Source organism: Salmo trutta, chromosome 38, assembly GCF_901001165.1.
Source record: "Salmo trutta chromosome 38, fSalTru1.1, whole genome shotgun sequence".
Lineage (NCBI taxonomy): Eukaryota > Metazoa > Chordata > Actinopteri > Salmoniformes > Salmonidae > Salmo > Salmo trutta.
The window spans coordinates 17990271-18009774 of record NC_042994.1 but is presented as its reverse complement, the minus strand read 5'-3'; the positions used below and the strand labels follow the sequence as shown (position 1 = coordinate 18009774).

General features: G+C 40.4%; 1 protein-coding gene across 2 annotated transcripts in view; it reads right to left on the bottom strand.

Moving 5' to 3' along the window:
- Positions 1-19504, bottom strand: part of LOC115178511 (striatin) — a 99676-nt gene that overhangs the window by 34148 nt on the left and 46024 nt on the right. For both annotated transcript variants that reach the window (XM_029739727.1, XM_029739726.1), the window contains exon 2: positions 6717-6820. In XM_029739727.1, coding sequence (XP_029595587.1) covers positions 6717-6820 — 104 coding nt within the window. The remainder of the gene's footprint in view (positions 1-6716; positions 6821-19504) is intronic.

Sequence of the window (19504 nt, the reverse complement as noted above, 5' to 3'; positions counted from 1 at the left end):
ACTAAGTGACTGCGAGTGAAGAGCAAAATAATCCTAACAGCGCGAAACAGTATAGTTGACCACACTTTGGGTGTTCCAGTAAGCAACGATGTTGCCTTCATTAGCCTACTTTGTTCTGAAAAGAACTCCAGCACAGAGAAGAGAAAGGAGCCTTAAATAATTAAACAATAAAGCGAGCGAATTCAAATGCATTTGACTGTTTTTAATATTGGCCATCAACCACAAAAACACAGCATCTACCGTGGTAAAAAAAGCCATTTCAAAATGCATGTTTGTTTATTAGGCTACTGTGCAGTCTGACAAGTAAACATAGCCTACATTACATAGTCAACATGGTAAAGCCACAAAAACGCACACAATTTGCAGAAATACATTATGTGTATATACGCACGAATTGAATGTGAGATTGTGGCACAACTCTTTGGGCAACATATACATTTATATTCATAGTTTTAGTCAAAATTGCTCAAGCTCTTTACATTTGGTTGGGAATCGTCGTTGGACGGCAAAAAAGAATCCTAACATTTCCACACCCTAATTGTAGGCTAACCAATACCAGAAATGGCGATTCAGTTTAGATAATAAGCTCATTGATTTATCAAGACCAGTCCCCATGCTTGTCTCAGAGCAGCGTGAAACAGTGCTGAAATAGTTGGCCACACGCGGATAGGCTGTTGCTTCAAATCCTATTATAACAATTGGATGACTTTGGGTGTTCCTGTAAGCAACAATTTGTTGCCTTCATTAGCCAACTTTATTCTTAAAAGAACTCCAGCACAGAGAAGAGAAAGGAGTCTTAAATGATTAAACAAAGCGATTGAATTCACAAACTTATTTACTGTTTTTAATATTGCCCATCTACCAAAAAAACAGCATCTACCGTGGGATTCCATTTCCAGCGAGACTATTCAAGCCATCGACTCACTGATGGTTGAAGATGATGAGCGATCGGCAAAGGCAATCTGGAATCTGCTGGCATCACCACACAACATCAACATCGCTTTAATCACAGTCTGAAGACAGGTGAAGAAACTTGAGTGGACTTAAGGCTCTGTAAGACATTATATATATATATTTAAAAAAAAATCTTCAGAACATTAACCATGTGTGTTCTCTTGTTTAGAACTGTTCTGTAGTTTCGACCCAATGATTCGCCTGACAAATAAATCCAAACTGGTTTTGCAGTTCTTTAAGTACAACTTTTGTATGACTGACGCCTTTAGTGAGCGGTCCTAATGCCTTAATATTTTATAATTTCTGCCCTCCGAATTGATCAAGACCAGTCCCCATGCTATTTCATTAAGTGATATTTTCTCCCATAGTAATTCCTTATTGAGTCATTAACATATTTGAAGTCCCTAAACTCGGCAAGAGTCAATTGTCCTGCTGATAGGTGAAATAAACATTGCATTTTAAAAGAGAATATTTATCACTATTTTATTAACGAAAGCATAAAGATGTTGAAGAAATACTCTACAGTATATGCTTTACCTGACATTTTGCGGTTGCATGATGTTTGTAGTTAGAAAAGTAAAACTTTAAAGTACCTAATACATTGCAAGTTAGGGGGATTTTTCACACCTAGCCCAAGCTATACTTTTGTAAAGGTTGAAGAGTCTATTGCCCTGCTGATAGCCCATAATGGAAACGTTGTTTGCACCCATAGATTTTAGGCCTGTAGTAGGTTATAATAATCCATGCCTTCTGGGAATGTTTAAAAGTTCTGGGTGGAGTTAGAATTTTGGTTGTCAGAAGTATTCAAATCAACCAATGTCAGCTTTGCTTTATTATCCAAATGTTTAAAGTGCGTGTGGGTGATGGAGAGAATGCATTTGACAGTTTTTAATATATTAGAGCTTTCAGGAGGAACGGAAAATTGCGTGTCAATTCATAAACCATGTGCCATGGAAATCGGTACATCAAAAATCTCTTCCCAACTATTTTGCAATCTATATATGGCACAGCTGTAAATGATTTGGTCCTTAAATGGAACTGGTATATATTTTTATTTATCACAATTTTCTCGAACCAATTTTGGTCTTTAACCTCTCTACGCAACAGCCAGTGTAATCCCGTGGCGCGATATTCAAATACCTTAGAAATGCTATTACTTCAATTTCTCAAACATATGACTATTTTACACCATTTTAAAAGACAAGACTCGTTAATCTAACCACACTGTCCGATTTCAAAAAGGCTTTACAACGAAAGCAAAACATTAGATTATGTCAGCAGAGTACCCAGCCAGAAATAATCAGACACCCATTTTTCAAGCTAGCATATAATGTCACATAAACCCAAACCACAGCTAAATGCAGCACTAACCTTTGATGATCTTCATCAGATGACAATCCTAGGACATTATGTTATACAATACATGCATGTTTTGTTCAATCAAGTTCATATTTATATCAAAAACCAGCTTTTTACATTAGCATGTGACGTTCAGAACTAGCATACCCACCGCAAACTTCCGGTGAATTTACTAAATTACTCACGATAAACATTCACAAAAAACATACATTATTTTAAGAATTATAGATACAGAACTCCTTTATGCACTCGCTATGTCCGATTTTAAAATAGCTTTTCGGTGAAAGCACATTTTGCAATATTCTGAGTAGATAGCCCAGCCATCACGGGCTAGCTATTTAGACATCCACCAAGTTTAGCCCTCACCAAAGTCAGATTTACTACAAGAAAAATATTATTACCTTTGCTGTTCTTCGTCAGAATGCACTCTCAGGACTTCTACTTCAATAACAAATGTTGGTTTGGTTCAAAATAATCCATAGTTATGTTCAAATATCCTCTGTTTTGTTTGTGCGTTCAAGACACTATCCGAAGGGTAAATAAGGGTGATGCGCCCGACACATTTCGTGACAAAAAAATTCTAAATATTCCATTACCGTACTTCGAAGCATATCAACCGCTGTTTAAAATCAATTTTTATGCCATTTTTCTCATAAAAAAACGATAATATTCCAACCGGGAGTCGTTGTTTTAGTTCAAAGACAGAGAAAATAAAAACATGGGGTCGCCTCGTGCACGCGCCTCAGTCTCATTGTCCTCTGATAGACCACTTACCAAAGGCGCTAATGTTTTTCAGCCAGGGGCTGCAAAGACATCATTCAGCTTTTTCCCGGGTTCTGAGAGCCTATGGGAGCCGTAGGAAGTGTCACGTTACAGCAAAGATCCTCAGTTTTCAATAAAGAGAGTCAAGAAGCCCAAGAAATTGTCAGACAGGCCACTTCCTGTAAGGAATCTTCTCAGGTTTTTGCCTGCCATATGAGTTCTGTTATACTCAGACACCATTCAAACAGTTTTAGAAACTTTAGGGTGTTTTCTATCCAAAGCCAATAATTATATGCATATTCTAGTTTCTGGGCAGTAGTAATAACCAGATTAAATCGGGTACGTTTTTTATCCGGCCGTGTAAACACTGCCCCCTAGCCCTAACAGGTTAACTTCTCTAGGGTAGGGGGCAGTATTCAGAAATTCAGATGAATAACGTGCCCAAATTAAACTGCCTGCTTCTCGGGCCCAGAAGGTAGGATATACATATTATTAGTAGATTTGGATAGAAAACACTCTGAAGTTTCTAAAACTGTTTGAATGATGTCTGTGAGTATAACAGAACTCATGTGGCAGGCATAAACCTGAGAAAGAATCCAACCAGGAAGTGAATTGTAGTTTTTCTATCTAATCCCTATCAAAACTACAGTGTCTGTGGGGTCATTTTGCACTTCCTAAGGCTTCCTTTGGCTGTCAACAGTCTTTAGAAACTTGTTTCATGTGTCTACTGTTACTGGGCAGAGAATAGCAGCTCAGTCAATCACTGCCTGAGACCAGTGAGTCGTTTACTGCGCAGGCACACAAGCGCGCCCTTCCTTCTTTTTCCTCTGTAATAAATACGCTATTGTCCAGTTGGAATATTATCAAAGTTTTATGTTAAAAAAGACCCTAAGGATTGATTGTAAACATCGTTTGACATGTTTCTACGAACGGTAATGGAACTATTTGACTTTTCGTCTCTGGTTTTGCGCTCGCGCGTTACGCCTTTGGATTAGTGATCTGAATGCGCGAACAAAATTGAGGTATTTGGACATAAATATGGAGTTTTTCGAACAAAAATACAATTTCTTGTGGGAGTCCTGGGTGTGCATTCCGATGAAGATCAGCAAAGGTAAGGGAAGATTTATAACACTAATTCTGAGTTTAGTTGACTCCAGAACTTGGCGGGTAACTGTATAGCTTGCTTTGATGGCTGAGCTCTGTACTCAGAATATTGAAAAATGTGCTTTCGCCGTAAATCTGACACAGCGGTTGCATTAAGGAGAAGTGTATCTATAATTCTTTCAATAACTGTTGTAAATTTTATCAACGTTTATGATGAGTATTTTTGTAAATTGATGTGCTCATTCACCGAGAGTTTTGGTGGGAATACATTTTTTGAACATCACGCGCCAATGTAAAATGGCGTTTATGGATATAAATATGAACTTTATCGAACAAAACGTACATGTATTTTGTAACATTGAGTCCTGGGAGTGTCATCTGATGAAGATCATCAAAGGTTAGTGATTAATTTTAGCTGTATTTCTGGTTTTTGTGACACCTCTACTTGCTGGGAAAATGGCTGTGTGGTTTTTCTTGTTTAGGCGCTGTCCTAACATAATCTAATGTAATGCTTTCGCCGTAAAGCCTTTTTGAAATCGGACACTGTGGTTGGATTAAGGAGGATCTTATCTTTAAAATGGTGTAAAATACTTGTGTGTTTAAGAAATTTGAACTATGAGATTTTTGTTGTTTTGAATTTGCCGCCCTGCTATTTCACTGGCTGTTGATAGTATGTGGGACGCTAGCGTTTCTAGGTGTTGGCAAAACCATAAGCAAATAGGTAAACTGTGATATTACTAAAGAGTTCATCAGGGCAATTTTTCCACAAATAGACAGGTATTTTCATCAAGGACAAGTTGTTTGCTGAGTCCACAAACAGGAGGTGGAGTTCCAGAGCTCACAGGTGTGCCTGGCATGGATTGTGACTCCATCTTGTTCCTCGAACCTCTTCAACGCGTCATTCGCCACCTGACTCTCCGCTAATACCACCTGGCTCTGGACCAATGCATCAGCTGATTAATTTTACAATCACGGCTAAAGTGATTGAATTAAGGGTTTCAGTTACGGAAAATATGGTGCTGTACAACGGGACCGGTCGAGAGTACTGTAGGCCTAAGCTACTAAGTGACTGCAAGTGAAGAGCAAAACATTTCCAAATAAAAATCGGATTGATTTATCAAGATCAGTCTCCATGCTCTGTCATTCAGTAATAATAATCAATCATCGGATTACAGATCAGCTCTCAGAACTAATTAATTCAGAAGGTTAAACCCATAGGTTTTAGGCCTGCAGAAGGTTATAATAAACTGAAAATTGCGTGTCAGTTCATAAACCATAAATCGTATATCAAAAATCTCTTCCCAACTATTTTGCAATCTATATGGCACAGCTGTCAATTATTTGGTCCTTAAATGAAACAGGTATATATTTTTATTTATCACAATTTTCTTTAACCAATTTTGGTCTTTAATGCAGGGCCTGACAGACAAGTTCCTTACTTTTTTTTACTGAAATTGCAACCAACTTTCTATGGCTTGTTTAAAAAAAAGAAAGATATTTTGAAGATGATTTCATTTCAAATAACCGAAAGTGAGCAATTGTAATCTGAATAAAGGGGAAAAGGCCATGCTTGAACATGGGATGAGACATTTGTACTAATTTGTAAATAACGCCAGTTTGTTATTTAGATTTATTTAAGTTTTTAAAGGGAGAGAAACCAAAAGCCCACTGTACCTATTTTTCGAAAATTGTCAGTCCATATGTTAAGTGAAATTCCCCCATTGTATTTACCCAAGTTCTCTCTTAACTCCAGGACCAACATTTTTTGTTGTTGTTGCCTGATGCAGGACTCTAGTGCCAGAGGAGAGACTCTCAGACTGAAAACGCCTCCATTAATTTCCACAGTTTAGACTACCGATAGATCAGGGTTCTAACTCCCCCTTGTGATAGTGTGGTGCAATGACAGAATGCCAACATCTGCCACTAACGGTCATGGCATAAGCTCATAACTTTTAAAGGAAGAACCACTGTAGCAGCCTGTTGTTGTGGGGAAAAATATTGAGTGAGAGATGAGTCCTCCTTGGGATTTTGGGTCTACGAAAATGTATTGATCATAGCTAGCATACCGCTGCTACATGCTTAAAAAAATGACAGAGCGCCTACAGTTATGTTTGGCATGCAGTTTGTGATGTATAGCTATGTTGACATATTCCGGACAGTATTTAGCAGGGACGGGTGACTCCAGTCCTGGAGGCCTTCTGAGTGTCTGCTGGCTTTTGTCTGATTTAGATCTGGGAAACTGGCACTCCCGAGCTGAATCCAGCCAAGTTGACCTGTTCTGCGCTGGCCTGGTTACGCATCCACCGTAGTTCTAGAACAGTACTGCACAGGACAATTTGAAAGGAAAATACTCAAGCCATCACAGTTAAGCATGATCGTGTGAAAAGGGTACAAGTATGCGCAAAACAGAAAAATCAACCAGTAGACACTCACTCAGCCCCCCTAGAATCAAAGCCCCCCCCCCCCCCCCCCCGAGTTGCCCGCCCCTACCATAACGACTGAAGGTGTGGTGTAGTTGAGTGTAATGTGGTCCTCACCTCTCCTGTTTGAGGGCGTACTCCAGCATCTTGATCCTCCTGACCAGGTCCTTCTTCAGGTTCTCCTGACCCTTCCTCTCACCCTGCAGGAAGGCTATCTGGGCCTGGAGGAGAGAAGAGCGAAAAGGTACATTTCCTGAATGTGTGTTTGCTTCAGCTGAGCTATCTTTTTATGGCAGTGTAAGTTGTAGTGGTAGTAGTGATTGCAATGGTAGTAGTACAATTAGTAGTAGTAGTACCAGTAGTAGTAGTGACTGTAGGTGTTTAATTCAAGGTGAACATTAGACCAGGAGAGACAAAAAAAGGTATGTAAGTTGTGATGCAACAATACACAATATTTTCCTTGCCAAAAAAAAAAAAACTACACCGATAACCAATATTTACAATTTTAGCAGCCTTTTAAGCATTCTAGTACAGTTAAATAGTTCGCACACACACACACACACACACACACACACACACACACACACACCAGTCTAAGGCACTGCATCTCAGTGCAAGAGGGGTCACTACAGTCCCTGGTTCGAATCCAGGCTGTATCACATCCGGCCGTGATTGGGAGTCCCATAGGGCGGCGCACAATTGGTCAAGTGTCGTCCCAGTTTGGCCGGGGTAGGCCGTCATTGTAATTAAGAATTTGTTCTTAACTGACTTGCCTAGTTAAGGTTACACACACACACACACACACACACACAAATGTTATTTTGTTGGCATTTACGTACAGTGGTTCCTCCTTTAAAAGTTGCGTCATACAGCGGCACACCTTGGGGGCTGCTGCAGCATTCTATGGCACGTTATGTAATTGACAGCCATTTTTTCTGTTAATGCAAGTTATTGCTAGTTTGACCACCGGAGGGCATCTTTGAGAAGCATCTGATAGTCTTCCCTATTGCAGGCACGCGGGAGACCGGGGTTCAATCCCCCGACGGGGAGGAAGGAGTAGGCTGTCCTTGTAAATAAGGATTTGTTCTTAACTGATTCCATGTGTGTTATTTCGTAGTTGTGACGTCTTTACTATTATTCTACAATGTAGAAAAATCCTGGAATGAATAGTTGTGTCCAAACTTTTGACTGGTACTTGCTTAATTCATTTGATTAATATTATGGTGTTTCTATTCCATGAAAAATGAAAAACCCTCTGGGTAAATTCAGACCGTTTCGCTCTTGGAGCGCACACTGGACGTTCCGGCTGGCTATTAGACTATTCTTAAAGGTTGAATAGTCTATTGTTCAGCTATTAGCCCCCCTCCCCAACGTGCAACCTATGGATGTATTTTTGTCGAGAGCAAAACTTTTTATTTTCAATCAAAAATAATTTCTGAAAGCAAAAACGATGCTTCAAAGTAAAAAAATGTTTGCAATCAAATATTTTGTAATAGAGCGCGAAACATTATGCATTTAATTCACAAAAAATATTTACAGAACAAAAAATGTGTTTGAAAACAAAACTCCAAATTAAAATTCCACTATCAACCACCCTCCATTTTTTGTGTCAGTTTGGCTACAACCAATACTGTTCAGCCTATCTTTCCGACACAGAGGAAGTCATAGTGGACCCCTACGAAGAAGGACTGTGTGATGATGGCATCTCAGGTATGCAGCACTGGGCGTTCTTCCGTCCAACTTCTACATAGCTCCTACGTTTCAGTGTCGGTTCATAACATTCTACTATATTACATAGATATTCATACCGTAGAATGATAAATCATGCAATTATTATTCTCAAGCTAACCAAAAACATTTCGCTACGAATGACTGTTCCCGCCATTTTCAGTTGAATTCATCTGACTTTCTTTCACGGCAACTCATAAGCAGGCCATGTCCTATGTGTTTCATAGTCGATATATAATCGTATTTCATGACAGTAACGATAAGCTTTTTTTTTTACAGAAGGATGAAAGAACACTATGTCTATCAGGGAATGCTATTCTGATATGTCTGATGAAGAGTTACACCAGAAAGTCAGGGCCATTAAGGCAAGGATGCCCAAAGGAAGTGGTCAATGGTCAAAGGAAGTCACCAAGCAATGGGCCTTCGAGTACAAATGGCGAAGAGTTAGGGAGTCTTCGCAGCGTGTAGATGGTGCAGGTGTCATTGCCAGAATGATCCAGCTTCGTTGCATTGCTCGGCAAAAATACTCTGTTCCTGCTCCCATGTCTCTCATCCACATTGATACAAATCATAAATTGATAAAGTACTAAGATGTATAATGTCTCCAAATCTAAAAAGTTATTTAAACTTTTTTTTATTCTTACTTATTCGTAGACAAATGTTCAATGATGTATGAAATTGGAGTTGTTCTTCATCAACTGGTAATACACAAATAATGAGGCAGGTTAATAGGTTAAACATTTTCACTTTTAATTCCAATGCTTTTTTTCAAGATACAACATTGTCATCTTTGGCGGTATAGATTGATTTTCAAGGAAGTATATTATTTTGTATGCATGTTTCATATTTCCCATCACATAATGAACAACCACAATACCAGTCTGGTGTTAAGCTTTCTGTGCTGTATTGACGTATCCTGAAAATTACATCGGCTACTTTAGATTCAACGGTCATATCTCAAGTTATTGTTTTCATATCTACAAAAAAAACAAGATATTTTCTTTACTCTCAGAGTGCGAGATGATCAAGGGGTCGAAAATTAAGATATTGCCAGATGTATGTTCACTGTACAAGGAACAGGCCGTGGAAGCTTTATTGCTGGCAAAAGTGTCCACAATCAGAGGTAATTAAACTGTTGTGTTATTTTTCTCTCTTCCTCTCTGCCTGTCTTATTGTACATGGAACCTGTCTCACTGCATTCATAAAAAACTTTTAAAAAACTTAAGATGTCAGCTGCTAATTTTAAGATTTACACCACAAACACACAGCCATTTTCACTGGACTAATAAGCCCCTGTTGCTGCTAAATGTATCATCACTAATACACATTTGTTTATTTTGAGCATTCCAGATTCAGCAGGTGGAGGACCTGCTTTATCAGGAGGATAATCTGGAATCTGGAAACACTGACAATGGGGTCATTGTTGCTGACATCCCGTGCCCCGTCTACTGAGAATCTTGCTGTGCTGCAACGGCTAGTGAACCCTATCACTGACTCCTCATCTTTTGGTTAGGACATACAGTCGTATGAAAAAGTTTGGGCACCCCTCTGAGGCTGCATAATAATTTACTCTGTCATCACAGAAAATGATCACAATGGCATGCCATTCATTTTCTAATAAAAGCTGAGTACTGGGGTATTGTCCAGACAAAGATTTTTAGTGTAGCAATATTAAGTTGTATGAAATTAAGTCAGATGTGAAAAATAGGCTATGCAAAAATTTGGGCACCCTTGTCATTCTGTTGATTTGAATACCTGTAAGTACTTAGCACTGATTAATTGGAACACACAATTGGTTTGGTGAGCTCATTAAGCCTTGAACTTCATAGACAAGTGCATCCAATCATGAGAAAAGGTATTTAAGGTGGCCAATTGCAAGTTGTTGTTCTCTTTGACTCTCCTCTGAAGAGTGGCAACGTGGGGGCCTCAAAACAACTCTCAAATGACCTGAACACAAAGATTGTTCAACATTATGGTTTAGAGGAAGGATACAAAAAGCTATCGCAGAGATGTAAGCTGTCAGTGTCCACTGTGAGGAACATAGTGAGGAAATGGAAGACCACAGGCACAGTTCTTGTTAAGGCCAGAAGTGGCAGGCCAAGTAAAATATCGGAGAGGCAAAGGATGGTGAGAACGGTCAAAAACAGCCCACAGACCACCTCCAAAGACCTACAACATCATCTTGCTGCAGATGGTGTCACTGTGCATAGTTCAACAATTCAGCGCACTTTACACAAGGAGAAGCTGTATGGGAGAGTGATGCGGAAGAAGCCTTTTCTGCACACACGCCACAAACAGAGTCGCTTGAGGTATGCAAACGCACATTATAGACAAGCCAGCTTCATTTTGGAATAAGGTGCTGTGGACTGATGAAACAAAGATTGAGTTATTTGGTCATAACAAGGGACGTTATGCATGGCAGCAAAATAACACAGCGTTCCAAGAAAAACACTTGCTACCGACAGTAAAATTTGGTGGGGGTTCCATCATGCTGTGTGGCCAGTGCCGGTACTGGGAATCTTGTTAAAGTTGAGGGTCACATGGATTCCACTCAATATCAGCAGATTCTTGGGAATAATGTTGAAGAATCAGTCACAAAGTTGAAGTTACGCCGGGGCTGGATATTTCAACAAGACAACGACCCAAAACACTGCTCAAAATCTACCCGGGCATTTATGCAGAGGAACAAATACAATGTTCTGGAATGGCCATCCCAGTCCCCAGACCTGAATATCATTGAGAATGTGTGGGATGATTTGAAGCGGGCTGTCCATGCTCGGCAACCATCAAACCTAACTGAACTGGAGATATTTTGTAAGGAGGAATGGTCCAAAATACCTTCATCCAGAATACAGACACACATTAGGGGCTATAGGAAGCATCTAGAGGCTGCTTTTTTAGCAAAAGGAGGCTCTACTAAATATTGATGTGATTTTTCTATTGGGGTGCCCAAATTTATGCACCCGTCTAATTTTGTTGAGATGCATATTGCACATTTTCTGTTAATCCAATAAACCTCATTTCACTACTGAAATATTACTGTGTCCATCAGTTATTTGATAGATCAAAATGAAATTGCTGATCCAAACACCCAAATGGAAATTATGGAAATTGTCAGGGGTGCCCAAACTTTTTCATACGACTGTATACATGCATGCTCTTCGTTTAATTATGAGTCTCCAGCGTTTTTAGGTGCAATCCTCCCACACTACGTAGGATATTGTTTTCGCCGCAATGCCACTCTTGATCATGGCAAACATTTGTATTTTTTGGAGGAGGGTGAAATGATAGCAGGCCTAGCTGTCAAAGTGAGAGAGTAGGCTATTGTGGATAGAGCATGTACTTTTGTGTAGTCTATTTCTTGTGAGGTTTTCTGTCCTCAGATACAGAGAGCTGTGAAAGCCTGACTGCAGATTAAGAGGTCCCAATGAAGAGCAGTGGTTCTCAAACCTGGTCCTGGGGACTCAAAGGGGTGCACATTTTTGTTTTTGCCTTAGCACTGCACAGCTGATTCAAATGATCAAGTCATCATCAAGCTTCAACTGGTATTTATGTATTCATTTGTGACGCTATCCTTGATAAGATCCTGCTATTGTCACACGCGACACATGCATCTATCTATCCAATGTTATCATGAAGTATTATTAAAGAGATGCTTTACATTGAAATAGGGAGATGTAGTAGTCCCAGAGTTAATGATCCAAGGTCAGTTTTGCTTTTCACCTCCTGATGATTATGATGACTGTTAGAATTTAAAAAAACAAAGCTTAATCATGCTCTCTCTCTATTCATCTGTCTCTCGTCTGCAGGTACGTTTTGATGTGAGAGAGGAAGCCAGTCCCGTCAATGGGAAAAATAAATGTATGAAATGTATGCATTCACTACTGTAAGTCGCTCTGGATAAGAGCATCTGGTAAATGACTGAAATGTAAATGTCATCGCCACCTCACCCGCTCTTAAGATAACCTTCGGACCGACTGGGAGCCCAAGTCTGGTTAGGAGCCACTGCAAGAGACATTATGTAATTGTGATGAACTGAGAGAATATTAGGGTAGCACTGTAATTCATTAATCATATGCTATCTTCCCGGTTCCCGACACCTGGATAATGAACTTTCAATAAAGCCTTTCACATTCTGCAATTGTTGAAATTAAGTATCTCATTGGAATACTACACCTATACAGTGTCCTCAGATTAATGCAGATGAAGGGAGTTAGATATGCATAGGTGTAATTCTGTATATATGAATTACAAATCAGCCTCTACTTAAATCAGGTTTCAAGTCTATTGCATAGTTACAATGTGTAATCATTGATGTCCCAGGAGCAGGAGTGGTAAACACTGTTGAAGTGTATAATTGTAATGCATACAATTGAAGTCGGAAGTTTAAATAAACCTTAGCTAAATACACTTAAAAAAACCTCTGTTTTTCACAATTCCTGGCATTCAATTCTAGTAAAAATGCCCTGTCTTAGGTCAGTTAGGATCACCACTTTATTTTAAGAATGTGAAGTGTCAGAATAATAGTAGAGAATGATTTATTTCAGCTTTTATTTATTTCATCACATTCCCAGTGGGTCAGAAGTTTACATACACTCAATTAGTATTTGGTAGCAATGCCTTTAAAATTGTTTAACTTGGGTCAAACATTTCAGGTAGCCTTCCACAATAAGTTGGGTGAATTTTGGCCCATTCCTCCTGACAGAGCAGGTGCATCTGAGTCAGGTTTCTAGGCCTCCTTGCTCGCACACACTTCAGTTCTGCCCACAATGTTTCTATGGGATTGAGGTTAGGGCTATGTGATGGCCACTCCAATATCTTGACTTTGTTGTCCTTAAGCCATTTGGCCACAACTTTCAAAGTATGCTTGCGGTCATTGTCCATTTGGAAGACCCATTTGCGACCAAGTTTTAACTTCCTGGCTGATGTCTTGAGATGTTGCTTCAATATATCCACATAATTTTCTTTCCTCATGATGCCATCTATTTTGGGAAGTGCACCAGTCCCTCCTGCAGCAAAGCACCCCCACAACATGATGCTGCCACCCCGGTGCTTCATGGTTGGGATGGTGTTCTTCGGCTTGCAAGCATCCCCCTTTTTCCTCCAAACATAACTATGGTCATTATGGCCAAACAGTTCTATTTTTGTTTCATCAGACCAGAAGACATTTCTCCAAAAAGTACGATCTTTGTCCCCATGTGCAGTTGCAAACCGTAGTCTGGCTTTTTTATGGTGGTTTTGGAGAAGTTGCTTCTTCCTTGCTGAGCGGCCTTTCAGATTATGTCGATATAGGACTCGTTTTACTGTGGATATAGATACTTTTGTACCTGTTTCCTCCAGCATCTTCACAAAGTTCTTTGCTGTTGTTCTGGGATTGATTTGCACTTTTCGCACCAAAGTGTGTTCTGTCTCGTAGAGATGAACGAGTCTCCTTCCTGAGCGGTATGGCGGCTGCGTGGTCCCATGGTGTTTATATTTGCATACTATTGTTTGTACAGATGAATGTGGTACCTTCAGGCATTTGGGAATTGCTTCCAAGGATGAACCAGACTTGTGGAGGTCTACAATTTTTTTTCTGAGGTCTTGGCTGATTTCTTTTAATTTTCCCATGATTTCAAGCAAAGAGGCATTGATGCATTGAGTTTGAAGGTAGGCCTTGAAATACATCCACAGGTACACCTCCAATTGACTCAAATGTCAATTAGCTTATCAGAAGCTTCTAAAGCCATGACATCATTTTCTGGAATTTTCCATGCTGTTTAAAGGCACAGTCAATTTAGTGTATGTACATTTCTGACCCAATGGAATTGTGATAAAGTGAATTATAAGTGAAATAATCTGTCTGTAAACAATTGTTGGAAAAATTACTTGTGTCATGCACAAAGTAGATGTCCTAACCGACTTGCCAAAACTATAGTTTGTTAACAAGAAATTTGTGGAGTGGTTGAAAAACGAGTTTTAATGACTCCAACCTAAGTGTATGTAAACTTCCGAATTCAACTGTACATGTAGACACAGCATCCCTCAAAGAATCGAGTTTGGTACACTTGGTGCTGAATATGACTGAAAAAGAATGTCTCACAGAGATTCATACATGAACCGCACATTTATTTGCCAAGGAAGAGTACATGATCAGTGAATATATTCAATGTACAGGCTACAATGTGGGGGATCTCATGCGTGGTATTAACTACAGTACATATATAAAGGACTTGCATCCCTGGCACAAAGTTGTTATATTCTACTCAATCCATAGGCTTCATTAATGCCATTCAGACTTGTCAATACAACAACTATGACAGCTGAGGTAAAAAAAATAAAAAATCTTTATTTCACCTTTATTTAACCAGGTAGGCCAGTTGAGAACAAGTTTTCATTTACAACCAGGCCAAGATAAAGCAAAGCAACAACACAGAGCTACACATGGGATAAACAAACATACAGTCAATATCACAATAGAAAAATCTGTATACAGTGTGTGCAAATGAAGTAAGGCAATAAATAGGCCAATAGTGGTGAGGTTCATAGATTGGTATAAATATTAGTTCAGAACCTAAAGTTTTAGGGTCCACACACAGATCGGCCTCATACTGTAGATCGGCCTCATCCATAAGCATACAGTCAATTTATCTTCCACTATACAATAAGCAAATAAATAGTTAGCTAGCTACACTCAGCAAAAAAAGAAACGTCCTCTCACTGTCAACTGCGTTTATTTTCAGCAAACATGTGTAAATATTTGTATGAACATAAGATTCAACAAGTGAGACAAACTGAACAAGTTCCACAGACATGTGACTAACAGAAATTGAATAATGTGTCCCTGAACAAAGGGGGGGAGGGGGGGGGTCAAATCAAAAGTAACAGTCACTATCTGGTGTTGCCACCAGCTGCATTAAGTACTGCAGTGCATCTCCTCCTCATGGACTGCACCAGCAGATTTGCCAGTTCTTGCTGTGAGATGTTACCCCACTCTTCCAACAAGGCACCTTCAAGTTCCCAGACATTTCTGGGGGGAATGGCCCTAGGCCTACCCTCCGATCCAACAGGTCCCAGATGTGCTCAATGGGATTGAGATCCGGGCTCTTCGCTGGCCATGGCAGAACACTGACATTCCTGTCTTGCAGGAAATCAGTCATATTGCTCATTCTGTCCGTGGTGGCATTGTCATACTGGAGGGGTATGTCAGGATGAGCCTGCAGGAAGGGTACCACATGAGGGAAGAGGATGTCTTCCCTGTAACGCACAGCGTTGAGATTGCCTGCAATGACAACAAGCTCAGTCCGATGATGCTGTGACACACCGCCCAAGACCATGACAAACCCTCCACCTCGATCCCGCTCCAGAGTACAAGCCTCGGTGTAACGCTCATTCCTTCGATCATAAATGCGAATCCAACCATCACCCCTGGTGAGACAAAACCACAACTCGTCAGTGAAGAGCACTTTCTGCCAGTCCTGTCTGGTCCAGTGACGGTGGGTTTGTGCCCATAGGCGACGTTGTTGTCGGTGATGTCTGGTGAGGACCTGCCTTACAACAGGCCTACAAGCTCTCAGTCCAGCCTCTCTATTGCGGACAGTCTGAGCACTGATGGAGGGATTGGTGTAACTGGTAAGTTGTTGTTGCCATCCTGTACTTGTCCCGCAGGTGTGATGTTCGGATGTACCGATCCTGTGCAGGTATTGTTACATGTGGTCTGCCACTGCAAGGACGATCAGCTATCCGTCCTGTCTCCCTGTAGCGCGGTCTTAGGTGTCTCACAGTACGGACATGCCTCCTTGCAGCATGCCTAAGGCACATTTACGCCGATGAGCAGGGACCCTGAGCATCTTTCATTTGGTGGTGTTTTTCAGAGTCCGTAGAAAGGCCTCTTTAGTGTCCTAAGTTCTCATAACTGTGACCTTAATTGCCTACCGTCTGTAAGCTGTTAGTGTCTTAACGACCGTTCCACAGGTGCATGTTAATTAATTGTTTATGGTTCATTGAACAAGCATGGGAAACAGTGTTTAAACCCTTTACAATGAAGATCTGTATAGTTATTTGGATTTTTACAAATTATCTTTGAAAGACAGGGTCCTGAAAAAGGGACGTTTCTTTTTTTGCTGAGTTTGTTACTTCAGCTGTATTGCATGGAAAATATAAGGCAAGCTAACACAATTGTACATTCAATTTGCAGTAAATGCTTTAGCAAGCTAGATTCTTTACATCCACTGTTTCACAAGACAACAGCCCGGTTTTCTCAGGAGTCCCTAAAAGATTTAACAACACAAATGACAAATTCATACTCAGGTGACCAGCTAGCTAGTGTTATGACATCACTTACTAAAATCGCGATTTTCGTAAATTAACTTTGACAAAGAAATATGCACAAACATTTCTCTTCATTAACTAACATATTCCTCTCAATTGTACATTTTTTTGCTTGACTCGTTATGACTACATTTGCTTCCACCGTAATGTTTTGTCAGCCATCTTTGCTGAAGAAAGTTATCAGGGATGGGTGGCTCGAGTCAAATTTGTCATTGGAACCACTCGATATGATTGGTCATATAAAAACCTTGAGACCCAAATGCATAACGAGTGCTCTAACTCCCCCTTGCGGTGGTCTGGAGCAATGAAGCCCTGACGCTGGGTACCTCTAAGTCCCGCGGTGTAAGCTTGCAACTTTTAAAGGAGGAACCACTATGACCCCATTACCTGGAAAACAATCAAAACCCACTTATTTCACTTACTTGCTGTGCAGTTTCATTGTTCATTTGTTCTGTTGTTTCATTCTCAACCAGGATTTCATCATACATGTCAAGCAGTGAAGTTTCAGCTGTCTGTCTGTCTGTGGCCTCTCTTCCTTGCTGCACATTGTCAATGTGTCCGTTTCCATCTTGTCCAGCTGTGTATGTAACGTAAACCCTGGTTTCTTGTCTGTACATAACATCGAGCACGGTGGCGATACAGTAAAGAGAGAATGTCACTGAATCGTTGTTCACAGCCTGTGATGGCAGTTTTGTTGAGCAGGTGTTTCAATGCCATGACAGAGGGTATCACGTCTGCTGCAGGCGCAGTTGATGAGCTTATTTCTCGAGTCAGTTGTTCAAATGGAGCTAGCTAGTGTGTTCATGTTTCCAAGTTTCAAACATGTTCTCAAATGCCATTGAAATGGCAGCAGCGGTATGAGAACCAGCACATTCATGAGCATGCAATACGACTTTCAGTACAAAATCCTCGACGACCCAATGTGCTGTCAGACTCAGTATGCTCATGGGGCTGATATCGCTGGTCCACATGTCAGTCGTGAAGCTAATAGCAGTGATGCTATTACTGCGCAACTCCGGTAGGGCAACATCTGAAAAATAGCACACGTGGTAGTGTGTACCCGTGCTCCACCGGTCGGCGAAAGCCAACATCACCCACAACAGAGAACGGTTGATTGTCAAGGGCACTGAATTCCATTATCTTGGTGTTAATGGATTTCGCCTTTGAGTTGTTTCACTGAAATGGTCTTACTCTTTCAAATGACTGCTCGACTTGTTGACTGCTCGATCCACACAGCAGACATTGTGGGCTAGGTTAGGAATGCTGTGTTGCACGTGTAGTGCAAAATTTAACGTGGCGTCATTAAGTCGTCTACCTACGTTATATTAGGTATGCACGTCAGCTATGACATCGGTTTTGCATATCGGTGTTAAACTAGACACAAGGCCAATGTCGACGTAGGCATTTTTAGGTAATATCATCCGATTCCGATATGTTCACCGATATATCGTGCATATGTAAGCCATCAGTAAAAATAAAGTGGATGCACATCTAACAAACTTTCACAGGAGCAGGGTGAAACAAAGGCCAGCAAAAGAAGATAAATAACTGCACATTATTTAGCTAGGTGCTCATTTAGTTGTGCTGATTGTGGCTTTACAGCTGACAATGTGCACAATCTCAACAGTCTGACACAAATGGCAACCCTGTTTGTTTTGATCTGGATTATTTTAACTGCTTTCAAGCATCTTAGCTGGTCAGCCGATTTATGACATAATGCTATGGTTGACTGATGAACTCACCGAGTGGGTGTTTGTGAAAGTCGCATTTAAAAAAAGGACAGATCCGGGCCATTCTTGTTTATCACCTCGTTATAGTTAAGGTTAGGATTTGGATAGGCAGAACCGATCCCGGATCTGTCGTTGGGGTGAACGGGCTAATTGTGCCAGGCCACACAGGGACAGCACTCTAATCGCAACTAATCCAATTAAGGATAAACACAAAAAGGATTCGTTTTCCTCCCCAATAACACACACGCAGTTTTCTAGGACTAGCATCGGGCCGTATCGAGATGAGCCATTTTGCTAAACCAGCAAAATAAATCATTTCCACTCACGCACGCACACCCCAAAAGGCCTCTTTTCTTCTCTGTATATTGTACAACCGCGCAACTAAATTAATATTGCTTTAAATACTTAACGTCTTTAATTAGTAATCACCTTTAACCTGTTGGGGATAGGGGGCAGTATTTGCACGGCCGGATAAAAAAAACGTACCCGATTTAATCTGGTTACTACTCCTGCCCAGTAACTAGAATATGCATATAATTAGTAGATTTGGATAGAAAACATCCTAAAGTTTCTAAAACTGTTTGAATGGTGTCTGTGAGTATAACAGAACTCATATGGCAGTCAAAACCCTGAGACAAATCCTAACAGGAAGTGTAAATCTGATGTGTGGAATCACTTTCAAGCTTTGAAACACACAGGGACTTATTAATCATTTAGCACTTCCTAAGGCTTCCACTAGATGTCAAGTCTTTACAAAGTGGTTTGAGTCTTCTATGGTAGAAACTGACCCAAAGAGAGGCTTGGGAAGTTGGTCACAGGGGGAGGGCCATTACTACTATGACGCGGGCGCCCATGGGAACCCTTTTGTTCCAAAACGTTTAGTAAGACAATGCAATCGTCCGCCTTGAATATTATTGAAGCTCTGGTTGAAAAAGGCCCTAAAGATTTATATTATACAACGTTTGACATGTTTGAACGAACGTAAATATATATTTTTTGCACATTCGTGACGACAAGTCCTGCGCGCTTCAGTAGATTATGAGTAGCCTTCGGAACGCGCTAACAAGAAGGAACTATTGGGACATAAATTATTTTCGAACAAAACTACATTTGTTGTGGACCTGGGATTCCTGGAAG